The 16,495-nt window shown below is 46.7% G+C and overlaps 1 protein-coding gene across 1 annotated transcript; it reads right to left on the bottom strand.

The window, feature by feature from the left end:
- Nucleotides 1-1,685: 1,685 nt before the first annotated feature.
- On the bottom strand, nucleotides 1,686-14,337 carry LOC115640856 (killer cell lectin-like receptor subfamily F member 1). The gene is made up of 6 exons (XM_030543912.1): nucleotides 14,160-14,337; nucleotides 8,801-8,899; nucleotides 8,093-8,266; nucleotides 6,258-6,412; nucleotides 5,757-5,869; nucleotides 1,686-2,614 (listed from the first exon to the last, which is right to left on the bottom strand). The coding sequence occupies exons 1-6, from the start codon at nucleotides 14,242-14,244 to the stop codon at nucleotides 2,491-2,493; spliced, it is 750 nt and encodes a 249-aa protein (XP_030399772.1). The 5' UTR covers nucleotides 14,245-14,337; the 3' UTR covers nucleotides 1,686-2,490.
- Between the last annotated feature and the right edge of the window lie 2,158 nt (nucleotides 14,338-16,495).

Raw genomic sequence — 16,495 nt, forward strand, 5'->3', positions numbered from 1 at the left:
TCATTTGCTCACCCTTCATCTGGCTGTGTCTTTTGACTGTAAGCCATTCTGGATGGATCATTTCCTTTCTGTTTATGCCAGTGGCATAGCCAGACTAGGAAAATGGGGTGGGCCCAGCATTCAGGTGAGCAGGCAACAATGGGTGCTGCCTTGCCCCCATGGGGCTTATGGTTTATGGGGCCTGGACCAGGACAAGTGGAGGGTCCCCTCCTCTACAGTCCCCATGCACTCCTGGGAAAATGGTGTGTGTGTGGGGGGAGGCTTGCCTTATCCTCCCACCTGACACTCCCTTGGGGCAGGATTGGGGGCTTGCCCTACTCTGCCTGCACACCCCGCACTCTCCTCAGAGCATGGGGACTTGCCCCACTCAGCCCATGGGGGAGCTGGCTCCAGGCACGGGAACTCGCCCAAGTCTGCTTGCCTGCTTGGGAGCATTTGAGGGGGCCTGGATGGTAAATGAATGGGCTATGGCCCACTCAGGTCCACTTGTGGCTATGCCCCTGGGTTATGCAGTGCTAGCACACCAGGGCCCTACTTCTCACTCAGGCCCTTGGGCTCCTGTTAGTAAACATTTTATACTATGCTGGCATCCAATCTGCCTTGTGTTTTCATTATCTAGAATGTGTTTGTTTCCTTGCCAAAAGTTCTTTCGTTTTGAGGAACTTGGCCATAGCCAAACTTGGCCACAAACTTTTAAAGGTTTATTTGGCCTTGTGCTTTACCTGGGGTTTAACACTGGCCTTGGAAGAATGGTATTAGCAGGGGCGGCTCCAGGCTCCAGCATGCCAATCGCGTACTTGGGGCGGCATGCCGCGGGGGGCGCTCTGCCGGTCACCGGGAAGGCGGCAGGCACGGCTCCAGTGGAGGGTCCGCTGTTTCCGTGGAGCTGCGGGACCAGTGGACCCTCTGCAGGCATGCCTGCGGGAGGTCCACCGGAGCCACAGGACCGGTGGAGTGCCCCCCACTGCATGCCACCGTGCTTGGGCGGCAAAATGTCTACAGCCGCCCCTGGGTACGAGGAGACTTTCTCAGATGGTGCAGCCCCAGCAGTACAGCACATGGCCATTTTGGTTCATCCTCATCTGCCTTATTTGAGGAGCAGGGTTTGATCACTGATCCAGTTCTGCTGTAGTTGCTGATTAATTCTTTGTATTCAGCACTACTCCATGGTTTCCTCGTTTTTTAGATCCTGGGCAGGCTAGAGCTCAAACCCTCTAAGAAGGAAGGGTTTTTAGTTGTTAACATCCCTTGAGTTATAGCCACAACCCAATATTCTCTGTAACTATAAAAGCACATTTTTGAAGACTTTTGATTGTAGGAATATAGGCCCAAGTTGGGTCTGAGTGGAGTATGGTTATTAACTGAGTTTGGATATTAGCCTTAGCAATAGACTCAAAGCGTGTGACTAAAAAGAATAAACCCAAGAGAAAGGATTGTTTGTGTTAAACTTGGAGTGTCCCTTCAGAATACCAGCATCATCTTATTTGAGATTTTGGAAATAAAGAACCAATAATTAATGGGGCACCGGGTGCAGTAATTAATTTGCTAGAAATGCTTAGCTCAATCCTTAGGAAAAAGTATAGCAAAGTAAGGTAAGGAGGGGGGGGAACCTAGAAGAAAGCAGAGTACAGCCCTAAAGTGCTTCAGCTACAGTCCAATAACCAGCAATGACATCACTTGTTTGTTATAGTGTATAAAACAAACATGGTTTTCTAAGGGTACTTCAGCAGAGCTCTTCCGTACCCCTATGGAGTCAGGCAGGGGAGCTGGAACAATTTGTACAGTGGGGGTGCTGAGAGCCATTGGATGAAGCTTTAAACTCTGTAGCTAATGAAAACCAATTCAAGGTGGGGACTGCAGCACTTATGGTTCTAGCACCTATGGTATCAGGCCCTGATGGGAAGATACCTCTTGGGCCTGAACCTACTGTAAGTATTTTGGCCGGTGCTTAAACAGCAATGGTGCTAGGGCCTAGAATATGGGTGTATATGCTTATATCTGTACTGATGTAACCCACTCCAGTGGTCTTTGGGACTAATAAAGGCAAGTGTGGATGGAAAGTGAGTCAGGGTAACCTTAAACTTATTTGGGAAATTATTTCCAACACTGGACTCAAAGAAATGCAACAGTTAAGTGCTAAATGCTCTGGCAGTCTCCATCTTCATTATGCAAACTTTCAAAACAAAACTTTTCACAACTGCGCACGCACACCTGTATGTGGTGAGAGACTTTTCAGGGAGTCAATCCCAGCTCCTCTTAGCCCAGAACAATAGAAGTGGAGGTAGCAATTAAGGCCCCAATCCTCAAAACTATTGAGGCTCCTAACTTCTGTTGAGTGCAACATTTTTCTTTTGAACTTTTTTATTCCAGCTTTGAAATGAAAAAAAAACCACAAAAAATGATCCCTTAAACTATTGAACCAGTGACAGATTACAACTAAACCTGCTTTCTGCTTCATTTCTACATATAGGGGGTTATTAATGCCTTTGATTACATCAGGATAGCTTCCTTCTCACAAATCCATTTAACAACAGCATTGCAGGTTTCAGAATGAATCTGCTTCCCTTTTATCACTCCACAGCTGTTCCTTTCACCAGGGCCGACTACTGGGAACCTGCAGACCAAAGGAGAAACTCATAATTCGTGCATTTGAATGTATTAAACAAAACTAGAACAGCTCTTTCACTTCACTTCAAGAACGCACATCTCATCCTAGCTGTTAGTTCAAAAAAACAAACCAACCCACTCATCATCTGAGGATAATTTACTCCAGAGGGAATTCTGCACAGAATTCATATCGCCCCCAGACTTTTTCCCCCACAGAGTAATATATTCTGACAGGAAGGTGCTACAATTACACCTTTCACCCACCAAGGGCTGCTGTGGCACCAGAAGAGAGGGCAGCAGCTCAGGGCTGGAGTACCCAGCTGTGGAGAGAGAGGGGCAGAGGTTGCCTTCCTCATAGTGCCTTGCAGGTGGGGCCAGGTGAGGAGGCACAGGGTATGGGGGTGGACAGCCTGAGGCTGCTGGGAAGTCACACAGACTGGGGTTCAGAAGGGCTAGTGGGGGAACAGACTGGGGCAGGGGCACAGGAACTAGTGGGGTGACAACACTGAGCAGAGGCTGAATGGGAGTAGGGGCGCAAGGCCACCTGGGGACAGGGGTGCAGGGGCGGCTCCAGATCCCAGCACGCCAAGCGTGTGCTTGGGGTGGCATGCTGCAGGGGGCGCTCTACCGGTCACCGGGAGGGCGGCAGGCGGCTCCGGTGGACCTCTTGCAGACACACCTGTGGAGGGCCCACTGGTCCCATGGCTCCGGTGGTCAACCAAAGCTGCGGGACAAGGGGACCCTCCACAGGCACGCCTGCGGGAGGTCCACCGGAGCCATCTGCCGCCCTCCCAGCGACCGGCAGAGCGCCCCTCCGTGGCATGCCGCCCTGCTTGGGGCAGTGAAATGTCTAGAGCCGCCCCTGCAGGGGTGAGGGGGTGTGGCTGAATGGGCAGGCAGGGGCAGATGTGCCTGACTGAATGGGAGACGATGGCTCTGCATGAGGGAGGATCCCTAACAACCCCTGCACTCCTCCCTCCCTCACCCCCCCAAAAAAACCCAAACACAACAACCCTGTTCTATGCTTCTCCCACCCACACCCAACTCCCTCCAGGGTCACTCTAGCCTCTGTTACCCCAGAATCCCTCAAGCCTTTGCACTACTTCTCAGGGGTGCGGGAAATACATTTATGTATTGTAGTTTAAATTAATTATCCCTCAAAGGTCTGCATAAATATGCTTAGTAAGGAATTAATTTGTCAAAAAACATTTCTTGAATCTTTTTTGTTGTCTGTATTGTTACAGACATACTTGCTCACAGGTATTTTGAAATAAATTACCAAAATAATTGAAATGGCCATGATTATATTGTGTTATTTTGACAAAATGTGCAGAATTTTAAAATATTGTGTACAGAATTTTTTTATTTTTTGGCACAGAATTTCCCAAGGAATAATAATTGCAACAAATGTGTAGTAATTCCCAGACACAAATGACCAGGTTAAGCTGGAGTGAAGACTGAGTACACACGTCAGTAATTTAGAGTGAAATATATTAGAGGGATTTGTAATTATCCCCAAAATCAGTGTTATAAACCCAGAAAATCCACAATTAAGGTTATATTTAAAAGACCTGTTGAGGCATGGAAATATGGAGTTGGCAAATTCAACAACCTTAACACTGCCCTGTAGTGACACTATGCAAGAACCAGACAATTAAGGTATTTTAGTGTTTGTAATCTTAGCTTAGATTAATAGATCTTAAGTTTCAAAGGACCATTAGGATCATCTAGTCCGCATTTCAGTGTCCAGAAAGACCCATTATGATCATCACGGCCACACAATAGCACCCAGAGATTCCAGCATCAAGCTCAGATTTGTGGCTGAGCCAGATGGAATTGACGTTTAAAGACACATTCGATTTTTTCCTTCCCCCTTTTCCCCACTTCAGCTTTAAGTTACATTGGGGTTAGCAACTGCCACCCACTCTTTCCACTGTGCCGGAGCAGAGGTTGAGCAAGGAGGGGGAATCAAATCCTGAACATTTCAAGCTTTGATCAGATGGTATTTTGACACAGTGTCTCTGTGGCTGGGAGCAGAAGGTACATTAAAATGCAGGCCCCTTTGTGTTTTGAATGCACGATCTAGTCCCATTAATGGGTGTGTTCTCTTAAAATCCTGAAATAGGAGTATATTTGTGTTCTTCATGGAAACAGGTCATCGAATGATGTGGGGGAGTTTGGGCTTATGCAGCTGAGAGGAGTCTAGGGTTTGTTTACCATCACAGGGTGGGGAAAGGCATGGGTGGTTCTTGCCCACTTGGAGATATGTAACAGGCAAAAGCATAGTAAATACATGGACGTATAAGGGAGCTTTGCAGAGACTGGCTACCTGCCACAATCAGCACTGCCATGAAGAGTGGGCGTATGGGCTGATCCACAAGCAGACTAAGTAACTCTGAGTCCAATGGCAAGATCAGAGCCAGAAAACCTAGGTCACCAGTTATCTGAGCTGAGTTGCAGACACAGAGATGTGACGTTTTGAGAGGGTTCTGGATACGCATGCCCAGAGAATCTAGCCTGTCCAACTTGCAACCAAAGACTGCTCTGGCCAGGTTCTGTTTCGTAACTGGCTGGATGTCAGGTAACAAGGTGAAGTTAGTCAATCGTAGCAAGTGCTGTTACACTCAGTCTAGGATAGGGGAAGACGTATCCACCTCGCTCTCTGAGTACCCCCATGATAGCTGCAGAAGAAAGATCTTAGATCCATAGTTAGCCAAGTAATAGGTGAAACCCGCAAGTCATATACCTATATGGTGAGAGCTTTGTGGGGGAGGGACCCTCTTTATTATAGGTGTGTGTACAATGCTTAGCACAGTGGGTCACCAGTCCCTCAGTCAGTGGAGCTCTGGCCAATTCATACCAGCTGGGGATCTGGCAGAACTGACTACAGCTACCACTGATCCATATTGACTGGAGGTCTGGCCCCATTGACTCCAATGGCACTCCGGCAGATTTGCCCCAACTCAAATAGGGCAAAGTACATAGTAATACCTTAGAGAAAATTACCCTTCTACTGACCTGTGTCATGACCTTCAATTCCTATTAGTGACAGAGGAGATAGTGTATCACTTTGTGTCCCTGTCAAAATCAGAAAATTAAACTATTTTTTCCTAAGGTGATAGAAAATAGTAAACCCTGCAAACTCTCACAGTGTTTGATCTAGAAGGGAGTTGTCCAGCCAGGTCCACTTCCACTCTGGGGGTGTCATGGTGAGTCCCAGCCAAACTGGATTTGTGTCCTGTGTAACACTGGATATGAAATCCTGTGAAGTGTAAAGTAGAAGGGAATGAGTGAACGTGCCATAATTTGCTAGAATTCCCTTCCTTCCAAAGACAGGTCAATTCTGGAGGCAGAGGCGCTCACTGGGAACCGGCCATTGGTGTTGGGCTTAGATGCCTGGGAGAAAGGATTGTCCTCCATGCCGTTTGACCATCTCTGTTCCAGGATTGGTGCTTGTGTGTGAATATAGCAAATAGTCCCAGACTCCATGTCATTGACTTCTCCTGCACTGGAAATCACCCAATGAGCTGCTGGCATGCTGCTTCTGCTTGGCAGAGGAGCAGCAGCGCTGTTAGAAATAGGGTCAATATTATTATAACTAGTGACCCATTACCCCAGCTGAAGTTGATGTAAATTTCCTTTTACTTTACCATCTCCTTTTGATCCTGAATCACCAGGAGGCGAGAACTCTTTGCTGAGCAATCATCATGGCTCTTGTGCCAAATTTGACTCTCTTTAGATGCCCAGTAACATTTTCCCTCATGCATGAGCCATTCCGTGGGGCAGAGTCTGCAGCTGGAGCCCTCTGGAGTGGGGAATGAAGACAGAGATGTCTGTATAGAATCTTCATTTTCAACATTCATAGAATCATAGATAGACTATCAGGGTTGGAAAGGACCTCAAGAGGTCATCTAGTCCAACCCCCCCTGCTCAAAGCAGGGCCAATCCAATTCCATCGAGGCCATTTCTCTCTAGTTTTGTTTAAAGTCAGACCTGGTATTCACATGGCAGGACACATTGCAGCCCAGGGTGGAGGTGCACTGGTAGAGGGGTCAGCCAGCCCCCTGGTACTGGATAATGGCACTTCATGAGTGGAACTGTGTGGGGATCTGGTGCTTTTATCTGAACGGAGAAATCATTAGATTGTGGATGTATGAAAATCCAAGTTATGGACTGTTGGTGAATGCAATCTCCCCCGTTCACCCAAAGATCATGCAAAATAGGAAATGAGAGCCGTCCAGCAAAAAGGTTGCTTTTCCCATTGGTGGTCTTCTGGTGCATCTTAAAGGTAGGTGGTGGGGAAGCATGCTGGAGAGTGATGATCTGCTGGTGTGCAGGAAACACCCTGACAATTGAGGGTTGTGTGGAGATACATATACATTTATTCATGCATGTCTCTGGATAGCTGCACCCATAAAATCAGGAGAAAAGGCAGCACTGGCCTATTTTGGACCTCTATCCAAGTAGAGGTCCTGGGAATTGGGCTATGTTGGTTCTAATCCCAACTTTGACACTGACCCCATTGCTTAACCTTGGGCAAGTTACTTCATTGGTGCATGCCTCAGTTTCCCCTGCAGTGAAAATGGGATAATGACCTCCAGGGGTTGGGAAGCTTAATCTATTTAGATGTAAAGCACCTTGTGATGCTCAGATGGAAGGGGATCTAAATGCTAAACATTAATAAAAATCCCATTTTTTGCCGGCGCATGATGATGTTTTCAATCAATAACTTAAACTGATTTCTTAAGCAATTCTTTCCTGGCACAGCAAAGCCACATTTCTCACTGAGAGCTCCCTACAGACCCTCTCATTTCACATCTTTCGGATGAGTTATGGGAAGGCCGTTCTTTGGGAAATAAAGAAAATCTAGTTCATGGAGTTCAACTCTTGTCAAACTCACTTGTTAGAAAAATAACTTGTTTCTGGGCTGTCAGCTGCTGCCATTCCAAATGCAGCAGAATGGCTTGGGACACTGAAAATTAGCACCTCTGTGTTTTGATCTCATCAGCTCTTCCAGCCTTTCAGATGGTAAAATCAAACAGGTTATTAAATCTCATTGCCTCTTTTGAACAGCACCATTGCTTCACCAGTCTGGATAGCTACATTTCCCCCTTCCCTTAATTCCCCCCTGAAATGTCAGCTGGACATTTCTGCTCCTTAATGTACTGTGTTGCTGTGTGCTGCTAAAGAGCCAGAAGGTTTCTCCCCAGAGATGGCTGCACATTGTTGCCAGATGTTTTAAGGTAGAGCAATAGCTAAGCCATAAGGCAACCTCTTTCCCCTGCAGGGCACTGGTGTATATAAAATGGGATACAGGAAAGGGATTAGGGGATCTCTTAACCCTTGGGATGCAAGATTCATAAGCAATAGGATATTTACAGCACATATTGAAGTTACCTGTTCTGTGCACCCTGAATTACAAATTCACCACTAGATGTCACTGCAATGCAGGAAGAGGCACTGGTACCGAATGAATTGAGGTTACCTGGTGAACTGCTGTAGGTAGGTTCACACAGAAATTGTTTCAAGTGAGACAGGAAATCCTCCTGGCCAGTGTCACTCTTAGTTCCATTGGTGGGTCTGTGACTGGCCCCATCGCTATGCCGGATATTCACTGCTGCTCTGGTCCGTTCTTCACAAGGTACTTGTAACTGGAAAACTTCAAAACAGTACCCGCGTCAATGACAAGAGGGACTGCAGAAAACGGAGTGTTTAATGGGGTTGTCACCTTTGAGGAACAAAAACCTGGGACATCCAGGATGATCCTGAGCCCGTATAACTAGACACCTGGTAGTGTGTACTAAGCACCTGCACAGATTTAAAGGGACGATCCTGGGAAAACCTGGTCAGGTGTTACAGTATTTAGTGGGTTTAACACTAGGGTTTGCATCTGTTGAATCTAGGGTAGGGTTAGCTGGAGTGAGACACAGAACGAAGGAGACTCTTTTGTCACACATTGTAAGGTGCAGTCCCCTTTTCCCTACACATTTAACAGTGACATGGTCTAGGCAGGTCCCAGGACTCTCACATAGCCAGCTCTGAAGTACACCTGACCATGAGGATGTGCCTGGAGTTTTAGTCACAGACACACTGGAAGCAGAAGTGGAATCTTGAGGGCATTGTGGAGGAAGGAGAATTCATGGTGCGCTGTTACATACCTGTGCAAAGGGATACGTGTCCTGGAACTACTCACCCCGCACGCCCAGTGCTATCACAGTTGCCAGCAAAACAATATTCCCAGCCCATCCGACCCCTAGAGCAATTCGAATCCAGTGGGGACACTGAAGGGAATCTGCAATTGTCAATGTTTGAAGCACAGTCAACATTCAGGGGAAGGTATAACCAGGGCCGTCCTTAGGATTTATGGGGCCCTAGGCAGTATTATTAAACTGGTGCCCCTATGCCGGATGGCAGCCCAAGCTCACAGCCTGGTGGGGGAGGGGGAGGAGGGACTTGACAGCAAAGGATAATGAGATGCCCAGCCTGCCTCATGGTGGCGGAGAGTCACAGTTCCCCGCAGAGACTTCCATGCCCTCTCCCTCATGCAGAATGGACATGAAGAAAGTACCTCATTAAAAGCACTAAAATTTGGGAATAAAAAATGTCAGTCACAGGTTTTTCGATATGCCCTGAAGTTTGTCAGAGATTTATTTGCAAAAACTTCATAGTAAGGTGAGTCAGCTGTCCTGCTGAATACAACATTACATATAATGGAATACATGATGCAGCTCTTCTCTGTTTTACATTTTCTTCATCAGTATTTCCTAAGTTGAATTTATATTTTAAATGTACTCAAATCTTAAGCCAGCATTCCAGATTATTACATATTTAACTCACTGAAACAAAGGCATTCTTTTAAATTAATCAGAGAGGTTTAGTGTGTTCTTAACAATGTTCATTGCTTTTAGAAAAAGGGAACAGTAATTTACTTTGTGTGATCTCCATAACAAGATACATGGTTATGAAATTTCACCAACTTTAAAAAAGTTCACCAACTAAAAAAAAATTCCAAAGATTTTAGGTATAACAAGGATTTTGTCTTACTAAGGTACTGATTTTGCTGGAGGGTTCTTTTAAAACTAGTTCATCGGATAGTCAGAAGTAAAGAAAGGGAAACTCTTTGTCCAGCTATCTGGAAGGGAAGGACTGTTGTCCCTTTAAGGGCTCTCTTCAGTGGGGAATGGGGGGAGAAGTGGTGAAGGGATGGACAGAAAGGACAGGAAGACTTGGAAGCACTTTTTTTTTTAACTATAGTAATTAAAATGTGTATTTTAGATAAGGGAGGTCTTTTGAAGGATGTCTTTAAAAAACTGTATGTCTGAAGATCCACGCATTTAAGGCTAAAGATGATTGTGCATCTAAAACTCTATGCAAGCATTTTTTAGAAATGTGATTTTATAATCTTCACCAGCTAACTAATGAAATATTTTTAAAGCAAATTTTAAACTAAGATCCTGTAGACTGACATGTTCTGTGTAAATATTACATTAATGCACAACTGTTTTTGTCAGTAAAGTCAGAAACTGACAGTATAAAAATTTATTTGGGCATAAGCTTTCATGGACATCGGATGAAATAGGTTCTAGTCAACAAAAGCTTATGCTCAAATAATGTGTTAGTCTTTGAGGTGACACAAGGACTCGTCCTTGTTTTTGCTGATACAGACTAACAGGACTACCACTCTGAAACCTGTCAGTATATACCTTGGGGTTGGCAAATGCCTGTTAAATGGCTTTATTACCCCTTGAATGTCTCTTTAACAGTTTCAATGTTGTGCTAATAGGTCTGGCAGGCTGGAGGTTTTTCACTATTAACTACTAGATTCCCTCCCAAGGAAGACTCACCAGGCTAGAGCAGCCATCTGTGGGAGCCTGCAGGAAGGGTCAGAATAGGGATAGTAAAACAAGAGGGTGGACACTAAGACCCAGTGGTGCCCCAAATTTTCAGGTGCCCTACGCAGCTGTCTATGTTGCCTATGCCTAAGGACGGCCCTGGGTATAACGGTGAGACATGAGACTCTGCTGTGGAGCTCAGGCAGTATCCAGATAATATCAAGGACAACCAGAATAATGTACAAGGAAGCTGAAGCACAGACTAGTGATACCTCCGAGAGAGACAAGGCAAGTGAGGTAACTTCGTTTAATGGACCAACTTCTGTTGGTGAGAGACAAGATTTTGAGATTCCCAAAGCTCTTCTTCAGAGCTTGTCTCTTCCACCAAGAGAAGTTGGTCCAATAAAAGGTATTACCTCACCCACTTTGTCACGCTAATATCCTGGGACCAACACGGCTATCCACCACTGCAAACAATAATACCGCCTACTGTCAGCCAGGTAACTAATTAACATTCACTCTGACTCACTGACGGTGTTACATAAATGGGGTGGTGATGGGTATCTGCCCATGTGGCTACACAGAGAATCTGTGCTTCAGCCATCCCAGTTGTGGCATGTGGAAAGCTGTTTTAAAATTACAAGCTATCCCTTTAAATCCTCAGGGGTTTTCCTGGTCCTGCTTGCAGGCTAGTGAGTGCTGTATGGAAATGTGCCATTACAGTCAGTCTGCCTTGAGTAAGGTAGAGTGAGCTGTGCAGCTGTGTCTTAGGGAGCAGCCTGCTTTGTCTCTCTCTGGTTTTGGTTCTTGTGCATTCTCATTATGAATGCTACGAAGTTAAGTCATATTACATAACTACTCTTGCTGGAAGGTTGCAATGTTTTTATCTATCTTTTCGTGTACACTGTGAACAGCTTGTATAGAAAGCCACTCTGTCTTATGTAGAATTGGCAATTCCAAATTTTCAAGGCTGTCTTCCATAGGAAGAGTACCAGAGGTTTACTTTTCACTTTGAACTAGAGATGGTAGGAATTTTTGTTCCAATCATTTTTTTTTTTTTTACAAATTTTAAATGAAAATATTGGCAAAATCTGTTGCTTCAAAAATGATTTTTTTGATGAAAGGGAAAAGGTTTATTTTTTCCCTTCACCCTTTCCGCCCCCACCCCCTTCTTTCCCTACATCCTTTTTTCTTCCCATTTTCAGTGGCAAAATGGGAAAGAGAAAAAGAAAAAGGGGGTAATACTACAGAAATTTAAAATTTTCAATTCAATATTTTGATGAAAAATTTTAAAACTTAAAAAAAAAATTCCCCTTCAAACCAGCAAAGAATTTTGTAAAAAATTTTTAGCATTTCCAACCAGCTCTACTTTAAATGAAGCTTGTTTAGTCTTGGGCCTTCCAGCAACACTTATAATTGCCCTGGAAGAAGTCACAATGCTCCCAGCATTAAATAATCTGACTTTGAGTAACAGCTGGATTAATAGATTTCAAAGCCAGGAGGGACACCACTGCAATCTGATCTCCTGTTTTACCCAGGCCAGAGAGCTGCCCCAGATTTATTCCTTTTGAACTACCTTTTAAAATTGGAGCCCATATTTCATAGAAGTTGGATGTGTTGGTTTGAATTTTTATTGACACACAAGTTTAGTTAATTACTAATGTTACGGTAAATCCAGCCAATATCAGGAGCCCATTTAGATTCTTATAGTTCACCCATCAGTAGGCTATTTGAACATCATTGCACTACACACCACACAAACACAATACGAGAGCATGTGATCTGAATAGACCAGGCATAGAAAGGACTATGATCCTTATGCAAGGATCCCCTTCATTTTCAGATTTACTCATTTTTCTCTGAAAGTTTCAAGTTTTGAAAATGCCGAGATTCAGTTGTACCAATTTTCCACTCAAATTTGCCTTTTTTGGGACCCAAGGATTTTTTGCAGAAGTAGAACCGAAACTTCAAACGAAGGGCAGGGGAGGAGGGAAGACTGCACACATTTAGTGCTGAGTGCTCTGCCAGACCCTGGCCCTTCAGCATAGTCCCATCTACTTCTCCTGCCCAGGTTCTATCTGACAGGGGAAGCAGACGGGTCTCTCTGCCTTGGAGAACGAGATGGGCAGGGAGCCTGGTCCTGGCAGCCAAGACCAGTGCACAGAATCTCTCCTAATTCTGCAGAGAGCCCCCTCCTGACCTCACCCCTTCAGCACGGCCCCAGGAAGCAGAAGGGGCTGTGGTGAAGGATCGGTATCAGGAGGAGGATTTGTCTGGCAGGAGAGCCAGCACTCAGCATGAAGCCTTCTATTCCTCTCATGACCCCAGGCCTTCACATTGGCCCTGTCCGCTTCCCCTGAGCTGTGCGGGAACAAGATGAGCAGGAACTCGATAGCTGAGACTACCTAACTGCTACATCTTGAGTATCCCCTTTCCCTGGCTCCCAAGAGGCCGAGCCCCCTCTGACCCACCCACTGCCTTGTTTTCAGTTTGTTTATCGATTTGAACCCATTTAAAAATTTTTAGAACACACACTGATAAATTCTCAGGAAATATTTTTTAAAAAGAAGGGCCTTCATTTTCATCCCCATGCTGCAGCAGGGAAAACTGAGGCCCAGAGATGCAGTAACTCGCCCCAAGTTGCCCAGGGAGCCAGTGGCACAGCTGGGAATTGAACCCAGTTTTCTCTCTAAGGAATAAAACTATTATGGATTTTACAGAACAAATTATATGGCAGTCTGCATGGAGAAAAAACAACCCCTTTTTGTCTGCCTTTGAACTGAAAATACAGCTTGTCAATTTGCTCCAAACTTTTCAATGAAAATTCTCCCCTAGCCTCAGAACGATGCACATATTTCAGGGAGACAAGGGGGATGAGAGTATCCTTTATTGGATCACTTGATCATTCCCTGTTCTGTTCATTCCCTCTGGGAATCTGGTGTTGGCCACTGTCAGTAGACAGGATACTGGACTGGATGGACCTTTGGTCTGATGCAGTATGGCCGTTCTTATGTTCTTATTGGCTTTACTTCATCTGGTGGAAGAGACAAGCTTTCATGCTAGAGACTTGAAGGAAAGTTCCATGTGGCTGGAAAGTTTGTCTCTTCCACCAACCGAAGTTGGTCCAATAAAAGATATTACTCACCCACCTTGTCTCTCTCATATCCTGGTACCAACATAGCTACAACAACACTCATACCTACAATTCGGGAGAGATTTCCTAACCTCTAAGAAAGTTACAAGGGGAGGTGAAGGTCACTCAGAATCAGGCTTGTGCTGAAAACTGTCTTCTGCTTAATGTCTGTATGGAGACACTGCTGGAGCACCACTGATTTCATCTTCAGCTTGTGAGAAATGTTAGTTATCGTTTGAGGCGTAGGCCCTGAACGGTGCTCTGCAGTGTAGCGAACCCTACACCAAGGAGTAAGTATTTGCTGGGCCAAGTCCTTAGCTGTGACATCGGAAATACAGTATTAAGGGCCAGATTCTGCCACTCTTACTCCCAGGGAGTCATCTACTTGCCCTGAATCGCTTTCACTCATCTCTTCTGAAATGCAGCATGCAAAGGCCCAGGCTGGGACTGTCAGAGCCCTCCAGTGGAGTTGGGTGTCCAGGTCCAAGTAAATTTCTACTCCTGTGGGTCTCTGTGAAGCCCCAGTCACCCCCTGTAATTGCTGCATTGTGAAAGTAGATGCCCTGGGAGGATGCCCAGTCACTTACCTTGTGGCCCAACTCCCAGGGGGCAGCCTGGTTGTCTCTGCTTCGGCCGGAGGTTTAATACCGTGTAGCCTTCTTCGTCCTCCATTGGCCAAGTGCGTCTCTGGTTCGATTTCCCAGCAGGTGCTCAGAGGGGGGAAAGGAGGCCCCCCATTAACTGGCCTCAGACTCGGTCTGTGCAGCTCAGGGCTCCCACCAGCACTGACCGTTCTTCAAGGGAAACCATACAGGAAATGGAGCTCAGACCACACAGCGCTTGGTACCTGCATCTCTCCTCCAATCTCCCTGGACTGTGCTGGAGACCTGAACTGTTTGGACAGAACAGCTTTGAATACAAGCAGATCAGGGCCCCTCAGCTTGCTTTGCTGAACCGGGTTTCAAACTGATGCAAGTTGGCCCTGCGTCCGCACTAGCGGCGTCCTAAACCGTTTCCACTGCCATGTCCTCTGGGTACTGATCCCACTCTTCTCAGCTCAACCCCCAGAAGCAGTGCAGTCTGGGAAACTCTGAAACTGCCCAGAGCATTGAGGGGCAACAGCAGGAGGGGACGTGTGGACCTGTATAGATCACTGTTCCATAGCCTCAGCTGTACGTGATCTGCAGAGGATGTGGGTCTGTTACAGCCCCCCATACAGCCCCTGGCTCTCTTGTTCACACTGTAGAGAGGCTCAATGCTTTTAGCTCTGAAGCTGCCTGGTTCAGTTCCTGCTGGTGCTTATCATACGTGCCTGCCTGCATTTTCCAATCCTTTAACCATCCTGGATTGTGGGCACCAGAACTGGACGCAGGATCCCGGCAGGAGTCACACCAATGCCAAATCCAGAGGTAAAATAACCTCCTAGCTCCTACTCGAGATTCCCATTTATACACCCCAGGATCACATTAGCCCTTTTGTCCACAGTGTCGCCCTGGGAGCTTATGTTCAGCTGATCATCCACCACAACCCAGCAAAGTTTCCTGCCCTACCGCGCTCATGGTCTTTGTGCTTAGTGTGTCCTGCAGCATATCTAAAAGCAGAGTGCTGGTATGTGTGTTAGTGGCAGGCTGGGGCAGGGCTCAAAGAGGGCAGAGTTAAGGCTGTGTTGTGGGGTGGGGATTTTCTTTCAGTGTTTATGTATCAGTGACCTGCATTCATTTGCTAGAATAGCTGCGTATCACACTGTGTGTTGTTTGACCAACTTGTGCTGCTACAATCCGGCAGGTCAATAGAGAGGTTTTCGGATTTAGCGCAGGCAGTTCAACACTAGGAAGAATTGCAGCCAGCCAGAGAGCTCCCTGGAAATTTTTGTAGACACTTCAGCAAACACATGAGCCTGACCCAAGGGTTTTCACAGGAAATTGCCTTTGGTCAAGAAACTGCGTAGCACCTGGGCGGGTTGTTCACACCATCAGCATCCTCTGATGCTGCGGGTTAGCTCAGATCAATGCTTCCTGTCCATGGTGGGTGCTGCCATTTGCTGTTCTCACCTCCCACTCCCCGGGCTCTGCCTGTGTCCCAAAGACCAGCCTCACCCACTGCTGAGATGGGCAGGGCTGCAGGGGATGGGGGTGGGGATGGGCAAAGGGTAATGACAGGAAGATGCCAAACCAGTGTTGTGTAGCATGAAAGGGCAGGTCATGAAACCCAAGACTGAGGTTGGGCCCCGGGGGAGGAGCCAGTAGCAGCAGAGCAAAGGGCGGTGATGGGAGCTGGCCCTGTGAAGTGGGGTTTGAAGAGGGATCTGAAGGTGGATTGAAAGGCTCCTTTGAGCTCCAGGAGAGAGAGGCCAATCCAGACACTGGGGGCTGCATGAACAAACCCTGTAGGCCCAAGGGGGAGAAGATGAAGGACCAAGGAGGGAGGAGGTGGTGGAGTGGGGTCAGGAGGGACCTTCCCTTGGGCACAGGTTATCATAGAATTGTGGGGTGTCTTGCTCCTTCCTCTGGTGCTGGCCAATGTCACAGACAAGAGAGTGGGTAGAGGGACCCCCGGTCTGGCAAGATCTGGGAGTGCAGCCCAAGAACTGGAATGGGGGAAGAGCTAGGAATGAAGATTTGGGCAGGGGCAGGACCATGCAGCAGCATCAAATTAGGATGAGCAGCATGATCCGCTCTTGCCTTGAACCTTGTAGAGTCAGTTACACAATGGGTGAGACACTGATGGCTTTACAAAGATAAACTCAACCTGGGAAGGGAGGGAGGGAGAGAGAGCCTGGCCTTGGGGTTACGGCACCGGCCTGGGACTTAGCAGATGTAGGCTCAGCTTCCAGCTCTGTGCGACCATGGGCAAGTCACAGCCATCAAGCTCAAACTTTGCACATGCGCACAAGGGATCTCCTCTGGCTAGAGAAGGTGCACGG

Source organism: Gopherus evgoodei, unplaced genomic scaffold (genome assembly GCF_007399415.2).
Source record: "Gopherus evgoodei ecotype Sinaloan lineage unplaced genomic scaffold, rGopEvg1_v1.p scaffold_32_arrow_ctg1, whole genome shotgun sequence".
Taxonomy (NCBI): Eukaryota; Metazoa; Chordata; order Testudines; family Testudinidae; genus Gopherus; species Gopherus evgoodei.

Bases quoted from the DNA above. Each gene is read 5' to 3' on its own strand.
- LOC115640856 (XM_030543912.1), bottom strand. From the start codon at position 14,244: ATGGAGGACGAAGAAGGCTACACGGTATTAAACCTCCGGCCGAAGCAG. The intron at 8,267-8,800 runs GTGAGTAGTTCC...ACTGTTTTGAAG, and splicing joins GATAGCACTGGGCGTGCGGG to TTTTCCAGTTACAAGTACCT. The intron at 6,413-8,092 runs GTAACCTCAATT...TCCCCACTCCAG, and splicing joins TACCTACAGCAGTTCACCAG to AGGGCTCCAGCTGCAGACTC.